This window comes from Excalfactoria chinensis, chromosome 1 (genome assembly GCF_039878825.1).
Source record: "Excalfactoria chinensis isolate bCotChi1 chromosome 1, bCotChi1.hap2, whole genome shotgun sequence".
Classification (NCBI taxonomy): domain Eukaryota; kingdom Metazoa; phylum Chordata; class Aves; order Galliformes; family Phasianidae; genus Excalfactoria; species Excalfactoria chinensis.
The window spans coordinates 11,530,850-11,543,238 of record NC_092825.1 but is presented as its reverse complement, the minus strand read 5'-3'; the positions used below and the strand labels follow the sequence as shown (position 1 = coordinate 11,543,238).

The following is a 12,389-nucleotide window of genomic DNA, read 5'->3' as shown; positions in this document are numbered from 1 at the left end:
TTAAGAAAAGTACAATGTGGATAAAGCATTCATATCTGCTTCCCATTAACATTCATGGAAAAGAAAAAATAATCTATGTTATTTAGCTAAGACTGAAAGCAATCTTATGGGCTTTCATAAAACTAACATGGAAGAATTAAAATCTCCCAAGGAAAGAACTGACACCAAAACCAAAAACACCCCAGTAGCTTATAAATTGATCTAGCCCCAAAATGCCCTTGGGGACAGAGCTGTTATTCTCCTCAGTGAAGCTTGGCCACCACTTCAAACTTCATGGTTCTCCTACATGACTTTAGCATAAAAGCCAGTGTTGTAAGCAGGATGTAACATAGGAGAGCATCAGTACAGTCTGCTGAAGGAGCCTGTATAATCTTCAGCCCTGGAGGTTTTCAAAAAGTGGAACTAGAAATGTCTGAGGTTCCTTCCAACCTGAATTATCCTATGATTCTAATAAGAGAATAACTATATAGGAAGAGAAGACAGCTTGTTTACCTGAGGATGCTACACAGGAAGAGATGATCTCAGGGTTAAACAGCAGGTGCAACTGTAGACACCAACACACTGGGTTCTCTTCATATGCAGAGCAAACTCAGCCTACAGCTATATACCCACACTGCCCCAGGAATAAACAACTAAAACATAGATAAGCTGAAGTAAAATAAATCAATACAAATTCTGCTAAAGGGAAATTAATTGGCATCTGTCATCTACACAGGCTAAATATGTCAGAGAGGATGATCAGATTGTGTATTATATTGAAAGACTGTGCCTAGCACAAGTCTAGACACAGAGGCAGAATCAGCGGGTCATTTAGTAGTCAGCCCAGTCAAATACAAGTTGCCTTTGGTTTAAAATAAGTACTTAAACATGTAATCTAGCACTTTCTGCTCATGCTCTTTGGGTTCTGTGTTGGAGTTTCCTGGATAAGCTCCAACCTGAACTGCTAAAGCTGTTATGAAATACTTCCAAAACCAGGAAGCTCGCTAGAATGCTGGGCAGACATGATGTAAAGACTACTCAACTTCTTGACAGATGAGAGCTAAGATAAAAGAGTCTGAATAGGACGCTGTCAGCATCCTCATGCACTCAAGGAAGGACAAAGAACAGCCAGAAGGTTCACATGGACTTGATGATCTTGAGGGCCTTTTCCAACTTAAGTGATTCCGTGAGTCTAGAGCCACTGAGGATACATTCTAGATTGAGGCACACCTTCCGAGGAGTAAGATCTTGTGCTGATGCAGGGATGTTTGCTTACAGAACACTTATTTCCTAAACTAAGGAGAGGAACTACCCCAAAATAAACTCAAAGGACCCCAGAAAATCAAAGCAGAGCAGAGTAGAACCCTACTGACAAGCAGCAATTCCAATTAACAGCACCATGAGACAAAACTAACATCATGCTAATTAAGATGTGACCAACAGCAAGCAGTAGAATTGGGCTATAATCCAGGCTGTATAGGACGCTTGAGTTGCATGATCTTTCCATAAAATTAAGTGGAACAATTTGCTTAGAGACCTAGAAGTTAATAAAGCCTACTTCAAGAATGCCAAAAGTCAAGAATGCCAAAAGGAAAAAGACTCTCATATGACACTGTCTGCAGAGCTGGTGACTTTCCAAATATAATAAGAATATAACTTCAAAACAGAACAAAGGCTAAATGAATTCTGTGTATTAGGATTCATCCTTGAGGCCTCTGGGGAGGCTTCCCACAGTGAAACTCTTCATCAAAGCTGAGATTCTCCAGATCTTAACACAACGGATTCTCCCCTGCACTCCTCAAAAGAGTAACAAGTAAGGAGCAACACAAAACACTCGGGAGAAAATGAAGTATAAGCAATGTCGAATCAAATGAAGGGTCTTGGTTTGACCACACTCCTGGTGACAGCTGATTTCTTTAGAAACAACCAGCTTGGATTTTCAGAAGGCTTTGTCTGACAAGGCCCTTAGTTCCACATTTGTTCTCTTCCTTTCAGCTATAAATGATGAATCATCCCCAACACTTGGCAAACTTAGAAATCAGTACAAACTGCCACGTTCATCAACTGATTCATCTGGAATAGTTAAAACTGACTGACAAACTGCACACCTGTGTGTTAAAAACCACAGGAAATTCAGTGGCACACCTAATAGACGCCTTTGTCAGAAGACATGGAGTGCTTTTCACAGACAAGCACTTGTTCCCAGAGATCCTCTGTGAGGCTTTAACAGGTTACAACAGCTGACAACTGAGAGCACTCCTGAGTGAAGCATTACTTCTGTCTGCCCCATTCTTACTCTGCCCTGACTGTCAGTATGGCTGTCCCGAGACAAAGTAGGTGATAGTAAAACAGATTAAAGGTTCAGCACATCTTTGCTAGAAAAGCTTGTCGAAGTGGTAGCCAAGAGAGTATAACACCGTGGTCTAGAAACTCACAGGTGACATGTACGGAGCTTAGATTGGATTATTCACCATCTCTCACAGCACAACTGCAGCAGGTCGTCAGATGACACAGAGCCTGGAATAACTACTTGAAACGAAACGAACGACTTTTTTCGGTACACTTAAAGAGTTTTTCTGCAGCTCAGCTCTGCGCACCAGTTACCCTACAGGCACTACCGGCGTCCCAGAGCACGCCGTACCGCAGCCCCGGCCGCCGTGCAGGACACACCTCCGGAAGAGCCGTGCTGCAGGCCGGCACCCGGCGGGCTCATCCCCAGCCCCGAGGGAGCCCCGCCGGCCCCTCACGCACCGAACTTGCCCGGCGTCCGGACGTCCACGGCAGCCTTGCTGTCCATGCCCTCGGCCGCGATGGCCAGCAGCTGCAGAGCCTCGTCGTAGCGCACCCGGACGTGCTCGAGGTGACGGCGGTCGCTCCGCTCCACGCCGCTGACGGTGACCAAGACGCGGTCCGCGCCCGGGTAGCGCTGCGGGTCGAGCGGCCTCACGTTCACCTGGCACGGCAGCCGCACCCGCAGCCTCCCCCGCGGGCCGACCACCAGCGTCCACTCCTTCAGCGGCTTGGGGCCGCCCGGCTCGGCGGAGCCGCTGCAGCCGCGGCACCCCCCGCCCACCGCCTTCAGCGCCCACGGCACCCAGCGCGGGGGCAGCGCCCGCATGGTGCCCGCCGCGCTCCCGCTCCGCTGCCGGCCGGGCTCCGGTAAACAGGCGGCGGCCGCTCGCGGAGGCTCCTGGGAGCTGTAGTGCGCTGGCGTCTGGAGGGCGCTGAGGGCCCGCCGCGCTCATTGGCTGAGGAGCGAAAGGGGAGGGCGAAGCGCGGCCACGTTCCGCTTGTATTGGTCGGCGGGAAGAACGCTGCGGCCAATCGGCGGTCGGGATGAGAGGAGGGCCGGCAAAGAGAGCAGGAGGAGGCGGGCCCGTGTTGCCATAGCAGCGGGACGCCGCCAGGCGGGGTGCGCCGCGCAGCGCAGGTAGGGCCGGGCGGCAGCGACTATTAGCGGCCCGTGCGGGGATATTTTACTGAGTTCTCTACAAATATGCCACGAAACAGTTATCCCGAGAGGGCGTACAAGCAAGTGGGGAGCCGCGGAGTTCAGCTTTTAGGGATTCAGCGCCTGCAGTGTAGGATAGTTATAACGGGGATGCGGGGATGGGGGCGTTGCTCCTTGTTTCGCCTCGAAAATCGTTAAAGGAAGCACAGAAAGGTCCAACCTGTCGAATGCTGGTTTAGTGCAGAGAAATAGAGCTCTACCGAGACGAAAATGCAGCGGTATGTTGGGGCAGAGCTGCAGTGTGCGGTGCTGCCGGTAGGGGGCAGCAGACGCAACAGGTTGGCCTCCCTGCGTGGTCTCTAACGGCGCTCAGCTGGCATCGATGTGTCAGTGGGTGCCCGCATGGAGCAACTCAGCTCCGCACCTTTGCTTTGTACGTATTTCCCTATCAGATGCCATCCTGACAGACTGCCCCTTTGCTGCCACGTATCGCACAGCAACACAGCTTCAAACTCTACTGCCATACCACCAACATCTGCCTCTATCATGGGCCAACAGAGTAAATTAACAGGCACTACTTTCAGAGCAGCCCTCGTCTATTTTGGCTGTAACACTGATTCCATTTCATATTGAATGCTCCCTGCGGCAGTATTCTCGCTGGTGTTAGTTTGTGCTGGGGTTCCTGTCTGCAAGAACCCATCCTTTGAGTTCAAACAGTGCTTGGGCAAGGTTAGCCCCACTCAGAGCTGGCTGTTCATTTGTGTTTCTTCAGCTTACGAATTTTAATGTCAGGATACATCTTTTTAAGTTTATTCAATATTCCGTGCATTTCTACTGTAGAATATTTACATGGCATTACTGTAATCTGTTTTTTTGTGGTTGGCAATTTAAGTTTTTCTGTATCTTTCTGAACTGCTTCCTTGAGCCCTCAGATTTTTCAGGTCACGAGTAGGGCTTGGTGGTTAGGTAGAGCTTGTTTTGTTTTGTCTTGGTGTTTCAGTGTGTGTGTAGCGATGGAAACAGTTTCTTGGGGTACAGAGGGCAGAAAGGCTTTGATTTCAGGGCTGTTTTTTGTTTGTCATGCTACAAGAGCTCTGAGGAAATCAAGTTCCTCATGGAAACCAAATGAAAAGGGAAGTGACGGTTCTCACCATTCAAATCATCCGTATCTAAGCTCTATCTCACTATGGCTCCAGCAGATGAAGTCTGTGGGTGGCTCAGGGTGATTCCATCCTAAACAGCAGGGACTTGAAAACAAACAGAAACAATGGAATTCATAACAGAATTATTAAGCAGTTTAGGTATGCAGCGTGTTATCATCTCCCAAAAACAGTTGTCTATGTAGCTGCATGTCTAATCAAACAAAGTACTCTGAATTTCATGGAATAATAACCTATTGTAACTATTTAATTGTAATTTCAGCTGTTGCTTAATGTTGGTATAGCTTTGCGTTTTAAAGACAGCCTTTAGTGCTGAAGCTTTGCCCAGTTAGTACAGAGGTCCGGCTATTTATGAGACTGTAAACTTTAACTATAGGAAAGAAGCATTAGGAAATAAGATGTTAGGAAATGAAAAGAAAATCGCTGTGCCATTGAATAAATCACCAGTACTCCTTTGTTACTAATAGTATCTCATCCCTCTCTTGAAGAGGATATGATAGAACTGAAAAAGACTTGGAGAAGGATGACAGAGACAGCAGAAGGCAGAGGACTTTATTACCAGTAGCAGCAGGTAGGTTGTATTCTTTTGCCTAGAAAAAGGATTACCAAACAAGGAGTCTGTGCTGGAAAACAAGTGGCATAGAAAGGCTGAGATTGTTCAATGACCCATCCAGTAAAAGAACTAGGAGACATCAAGGAGCCAGATTCAGAACAAACAAAAAGAACTGGTTATGCATGTCTCACAGGGGTAAGATGAGAAACTCCATTCTGTCAGATTTTGCAGATGCTGAAAGTTTTGCATAAGTTCAGGAAAACACCACTGATGGCTTCTTCTGTCTGCCACCTGGCATCCAGTGCTGGCTGAAGGTATGATGAGCTAAACCAGCTTTGGGTCTCTCTAGGTATCGATGCTCTGATCTTCCAGCTAAGTTGTATAACTTTTTTCTGACTAATCCAGTGCAAAATGCTCATTCTCAGAGCCATGTTTCTTTTTTAAACATTTGTGTGCAAACTAATCAGCATGGAGATGCAGATAAATATCCTGTGTCATGCTCAGTAGCTTGGCTGAGGTTCTGTTCATTGTCTCCCTGCTCTGGGTGCTGCCTCTCAGCCAGCAGGACAGATGGGAATGTGCTCTTTGGCAAACTTCCACCAAAATTAGCCTTTTTATCTCATACTATTGACTTAAAAATAGTAAACTTCCTTAGCTGATTTTGCCTGAGAAAATGGTCCTAAAGTCATTCCTCTTGCAGATCAGCATTGAAGGAGAAGGAAGGTACCTCCTCCTGCAGAGGAAGGCAGTGATACCCAACATCCACTAATGTCACTGGCTTGGGAAGGAGATCTGTGTCTATGGCCTTGGTTCACCTTAGTGTGGATTTATATCTATTAATTTAAACTTGCCTAAACCTTAGCTTTGTGCTCCTGTATGAAACAAGAAAACCTTTAGTGGTTTGGAGCATTTATGTTTCTGCCTACACCAATTCAACTAACTTGGCTTAACTGTAATGGATCTGTTTTCGAGGTAACCCAATTAAGACAAAGTGTAAAGTGTTAATGAAGTGTAGTTCCCCCAGCAGAGACTTATAAATTCAATGCTTTCTTAATAAGTCTAGCTGATGTATCTTTGTACATAGAGCTGTATCTCTTCATGTTCAGAATGAAATTTTACTGCTTTTACTAATGTGACCACTTATTGCAGTTGTCATTTTAGACGGAGCCAATACAACTAGGCATGTCCTTTCTGTACTCTTCACTGGCTTTTGTATTAACACTGCTGATTGCTGGAGAGGAACTGAAGTAAAGGTGCTGGAGTTCACCTTGGGAATCTGCATTCAGACTTTTATTGCTGTCCTGAAGCAATTTCACAAGACATGACCTGGGATCTAAAACAGATTTGTAATTCTCTTCCTCAGCAATTCACTGTGTTGGTTCAAGGCCTTGGTGTTGTTTGCAGTCCTGCTGTTTAAGAACATCCATATTTATTGAACGGCTCTGTAAATATAAAAATCATTTTAGCTTTCATTTCTATTTGAATTAAACTGTATATCAGATGTGGCAAAAATACTATTTTTCCAGTTTGTTTGTTTTTTGTTTTTTGTTTTTTGTTTTTTTTCTTAACTGTATGTATGTGGTTTTCTCTAAGTTGGATTTTGAATGTACTTGTGTAGTGGATAGCTGAAGAATGCTAAACTTCACATCTTTTGTTATGCTACTGCTTGCTAGTGTTTTGAAAAGGCAAATCTGTTCTGTTCCTTCTTAAAGAGCAATGGAGACTAGCGTTTATCCCAGTAGCCAAGGCTGTCTAGTTGTTTTCCTCTGTCTGATGGGCCTATATTTGTGTCTTATCATCATATTACAAACATTTCAGATTCAGGGGACCTTGTTCTCCTTTTGCTCAGCAAAATGGAATCTCTGGTGAAAACATTTTTTGTGCTGTCATCAGGTGAAGAAGTGTTAACCTGGGTGTTTTTTTTACTCGCATCAACTCTGTTTCACATACAATAAATAAAGATGCCTACACAGGTGAAGCTCCCAGTCTCTGGCATTGCTCTGCTTAGAGCTTTTATTCTCTTGTGCTTTTCACTCTTTCTCATTTCTTCCAGAAATTTGTACAGAGGCACAAATAAAGCAACAGCAACTGTAAAGGTGAAATGCATATTCTCAAATATTCAGCAATATTGTAGATGAGAAGCAAGTCTCGTTTTATAATTGTGTATATGTAACGGTGCTTCAGAGTTATTTCTTGGCCTCGGTGATGTTTACAGCTGTTTCACAATGTTTTGTCTCCTTCAGGAGTGATCATGAAGTTGCTTTTTCTTTTTTTCCATAAGCAAATGCAGCTGCTAAAGTCTCTCTCAAAGTCAGACTGTTCTTGAGGGAATTCCAAACAGCGCCAAACAAAGCACAGTTTATAGACAATTTGTGGGCTACCTTTATAGACAAGAGATGTTTCAGAAAGTGGCTATGCTAAGCAAAACATTTTTATGTCATTTGCCCATCACAGCTGTAGAAAGAAATCACATTCTGCTAACTGACAGTTTTCTGACTTTGGAGTGCAAAACTCTTGTTCTTTCATTGGAGAAACCTGAAGGTTACTATTAAAATACTCACAAAGAACTTCCCTCATTCTTACTGTGAATTTTTGATTTATAATAAAAAGGATTTTTTTTTATGAAGAATAATGATAAGAGTAGATAATTTGATGTGAGTTCAGTATTTTGGTGTTCCAAGATCATATTCTATCATTACTGCAGCAGAATAATAGTTACCCTAGAAAGAACTGGAAGAGCCAGGTGAACATTTGCAGCCATCATCAAACTTTCTCCCCACATTTTCATAGTATCATAGTATTGTGCGAGTTGGAAGGGACCTTAGAGATCATCGAGTCCAACTCCCGGGATTCGAGCCCTTCTGTGTAGCAGAGCGGCACTTCTGCCACTTGTGCCACAGGGGGGGATTCGAACCCCGGGCCTCTGGTGTTGCAAGTAGCAATTCTACCACTGCACCACCGGAGGCACACTTATTTTGAACTAAAATACTAAGATAGTGATTTGTCTGTCCACTGCATCTAAGGCCAACTATAGAGAACTTGTGGAGAAATGCTTGAATTCCTCCATATATATCCTGTCTCTTCTGCCCTCTATGTTTTGCTCTACAATCAGTCTCTGGCTCTCCTTTCTTGCTATGGCACGGCAAGATGTGTGTACTAGATTTCGTTATATATCTACCTCCTGTTCTCAGACTTTATATCATATTTTTGCATTTTGCATGGCTTTGGTGTTTTGTTTTTTCTTTCTTTTTTTGTTCATTATGACCATGCAGTGATTAAAACAAACAATTTAATGATATTATACAATCATTACACACGCGTCAGACAATGTCTTTTCCTCAAGAACTCTACATTCTGCAAAATGACTCCCTTTCTATATACTGGTACCTCACATGGTCAGAAGGTGCAGCAAAGGGTGGGCAGGAGAGGTAGGTGGGTCTGGAGAGGAGAGGACACAAGTTCTTTGATTAGTACTATGACAGATGAAAAGGTCATAGGAGTTATACCTGCAGTAGTCCCACCTACCCAGGGATTTTCTTTATAAGGCAGATGCTGAAGTCTCCAACAGATTTTCAAAACTCAGATAGTCAAAGCCCTAAAGAACTTGATGTAGGTTTCAAGTAAGCCCTGCTTATGCAGAGTAGAAATGACTTCTGTAGTGTTTTCCAACTTTTATTCAACTTTTTTTTCCCAACTATTATTCAGTGCCTGATCTTTAAGTACTATTTTACATATTCTCAAATGCTTATGTAAAGAGAACTTAGCCAACTGTTTGAGGATTCTTAAAACAAACAATCTTAAAACAAACAAGAGGGATAGTGCTGTCTCCTAGAAGTCTTTCATGATCTTACAGAGACACCCAAATTGCTAACATTCTGGTTTTTATTGTTTGAATGTGGGTCTTGCATGTAGACACTGTATAGTCACATGTATCCCAGGACCTAATTAATCAAATTCTGGTATATTTTTACTTCCTAGATCTCCAGAAAATGAGTCAAGATGGTGATGAAAGTTCCAGTTCCGATGAAAAAGAATTGGAAGTCGAGGAAGAGCAACCCATCTGTGCTTTAGCTCCAACAGTCTATACCAGAGATGAAGGATCCACTGATGTAACATCAAGTCCTGCATTTCAGTGTTTAGATGAGGTATCATGTACTCTAGTTTTCTTAGCTACAGCAATGCAGATTGTGTCAAAATCAAATAATTGAAAATGTATATTTTTTTGTTAATAGTTGAAGCGTGTTACCATAGGCTATCTGTAGCTTTCCTATCTTCTCCAATTTTTGTTCGAAGGCATAAGAATGTTTTATGAAGAAGGACCAAGCATATACTTCTTGCTGGAGATGGTGTGCATAACGGATACCCATGTTACTCTTTTCAGGGGGTGTGGCTTTAAGAGGTCACCATAGAGGTTGTTGCATTAATACCAGATTAAATCTTGGAATACCTTTCAAAATTTTTCCACATCAAGTATTTAGTATCATATTTTCTCTGAATTACTAGCTAGTCATTTATACTCTTGTAGCAGTAAATGCCTATCAGAAGGAACACCTTTTGATATTAAGATTTACTTGAGAACAAATATAGCCCTTCTGGCAGTAAACCTCCCAGCCAAACAAATCTTGTATTTCTCATGAAAATAGCAGAAATTGCACTAAGTCAAGCTTGCAGAACTTTCTCCTTCATTTTTAATAACACATAGTAACAGTGTTTAGTCATGTAGAGTTGGGAAAATCATTGAAAGCTGACTAGAGGTTTGAACAAAAGCCCCTCAGTCCATCATGACTTGCTTCTTTTCATCAAGCATTTTTATCACCAAGATGACATCAATATATAACTCAGTACTTCCACTGCTGTTGGTTAGAAAACTGTCATACATTCAAAAAATGAACTTTCCACTTCTTTTTGCCTTTGCTGCTATGTCCTTGAAATAAAGACTTTTACTGTAACACTTCTAATCAATTCTCTTGTTTTGTGTATCTTAACTCATAATCCTGTTCTCTTCTAGCGTATGCTTTTAGAAATAAATAAATCTATATGATGTTAATAAGTTTAATGGAAAACTACACATTCTAGTAGTTATTTGACGAAACAAATATGCCACTTGGATAAATACTACATAAAGATTCAATACATTTTGCTAGTTACTTTTGAATTTTGTGCATTATGGTCTAGGTGTACGCAGTTTTGTTCTCAAAAGCAACATGAATATATTGAATTTTGTCATGTCCATTATCACAATTTTATGATATATTAACAAGTTCATAAAATAAATATTCTATTAGTAACTGGCTTCAACAAAACGATCTCAAGCTAGTCTGTCTTTCTTTGCTTTCAAATTGCTTTCTTTTCCAACAGATGCTACAATTATACATCTCACCTCTGTCTGTAACTCTCTTTATCCTTATGTCATCATTGTTACGTTACTTGCACCACTATAACAACACAGGAGATACTGAAATTGCCATTTGCAAAGAAGAATCTATGAAACTTGACACAAAACTGGTATAAATGCTCAAAATGAAGAGACCTGGGGCAATGGACAGAAATCATGAACAAATTGCGTCCTGCCCACTGTCATAATTTCTGTCCTTGTAATTTTGGCTCTTCCCTGTGCTGTGGCAGCATTATTTCCTACTAGACATTCATTATTTTCCTTTCCTCCACCTGATCCCGGCTCCTTTAAAAAGAATACAAATGAATAAAATAAATGTTTTTATTAACAATGCTGCTGGTATTTGTAATCTATTGTGATCTCCAAATCCTTTTTGGATACTAAGACCTTTTTCTTCTTTCTTTATTTTCTTTTTCTTTTCTTTTTTTCTAACCCAATTAAGATTAAATCCTACGTATAAAAAAAGCCCTACTCTGTACATCTTTTCAAATTGATAGTGAATCACCGACAGCTACACTCTAAGGACAGTCTTGCAGCCACTGTATCTTTACAGAATTACAAAGTTTTGATAAAATTGATGATCTGCTTACAAAATTGGTTGTTCCATCTTTCTGATTCAAACGACTATCCAAAACTCAGTATTCTTCAGGTTCTTTCAAGAAGGAGAGAGAAGTTTTGGAGAGTAGTATCTTTTTATTCTGTCTAGTTAATGCTGTTTACTTATAGATACATACAGACTACCCGCAGACTACCTTTTTCATCTGTCAGCAGTTCTTGTTTGGTTTTGCTCAAGAGCCATGTCTCTAAGCTTTTCTATGTTGGGCTTTCTCTTTCTCTTTCTTTTGCTGGTGTGCTCTTGGCTTAGAAAGATACATGTTAGTTTTCTCAAGGGCATACATCCATTTTTAAAACAATTGCAGAAAAATATTCTACCATATTTACCTTGCATATCTTTGTAGAAGACGCTACAAGACAGTTATTCATTCTGTAAAATGCTTCTGAATAAAAATGGCAGTGAATTGGTACCTTATTTGGAAGTTAACACAGCGATCCCTTTCTGCTAATGAACACAGTCCATTTGTGTGCTAAATCTGAACCTGCAGAAGAGCAAACTCCTTTGGGAGATTTCTCTGGTTGGTCTGATGCAGATTGGTGTACTCGGTATTGTAGAATGATAAAATGAATTCTGCACCCTATATGAAGGCAGCACCATATCTTCCATTTGCACTGCTTTTTTAAATGGAAATTGTCACTATCATGTGATGCTACTTTTTGCCAGTGTCCAAGCATCGTATTGCCCTCATCCATCAGGAAGGAGAAAGAGCCTTCCACAATGCTCTGTTAGTGACTAGCAAATATTTTTCATCACTGTTTTGAATCTTTGAAGTCCTTCTGTGGGTAAGGAACTGAACAGTCAGTGACCCCTGACTGCCAAAAGGAGAGAACTTGGGTTCTTCTTAGGTAGAAGGTTAATATCTGTTAACCAGATTCCCGGCTCTACTGGAAACACAGCAAAGTCTCCATGCTCTCGAAAGTTGGAATAATGTAGTGACAGAGAATTCTCAAACAAGTTTCACTTCTGCTGATGTGAAGCTGATTCATGTGGGTCTGTTAGCTGGAAACGCTTTATAGTCATGGAAAGACGCATAGGTTCAGTGCTTGAGTATGCTTCTTTTTCATCTGTTATTTGAACTTGGCTACAGCTTTCAAATATGAAGACTAAGATCCAATATTTTGCATATTTTTTTTCTGCAGTATTTTAACAGTTGTCAATGCCACTCTAGAAAATGGAACATTCTATTCATTTGTTTATTTATCTTTGCTAAGATGTTGGTTTTTAGTTCATTCTTA

At 41.7% G+C, this 12,389-nt stretch overlaps 2 protein-coding genes across 3 annotated transcripts in view; one reads left to right on the top strand and one right to left on the bottom strand.

Annotated features, from left to right (window-relative positions):
* FAM185A (family with sequence similarity 185 member A) overlaps positions 1–3,226 on the bottom strand; it is a 36,977-nt gene extending 33,751 nt beyond the window's left edge. Inside the window, exon 1 of one of the 2 annotated variants that reach the window (XM_072340211.1) lies at positions 2,731–3,226. In XM_072340211.1, coding sequence (XP_072196312.1) covers positions 2,731–3,097 — 367 coding nt within the window. In that variant the 5' untranslated portion in view covers positions 3,098–3,226. The remainder of the gene's footprint in view (positions 1–2,730) is intronic. The other variant, XM_072340203.1, reaches the window with a different exon arrangement.
* A 124-nt stretch (positions 3,227–3,350) lies between these two features.
* CCDC146 (coiled-coil domain containing 146) overlaps positions 3,351–12,389 on the top strand; it is a 66,245-nt gene continuing 57,206 nt past the window's right edge. The window contains exons 1-3 of the mRNA XM_072355073.1: positions 3,351–3,409; positions 5,058–5,161; positions 9,122–9,288. Coding sequence (XP_072211174.1) covers positions 9,133–9,288 — 156 coding nt within the window. The 5' untranslated portion in view covers positions 3,351–3,409; positions 5,058–5,161; positions 9,122–9,132. The remainder of the gene's footprint in view (positions 3,410–5,057; positions 5,162–9,121; positions 9,289–12,389) is intronic.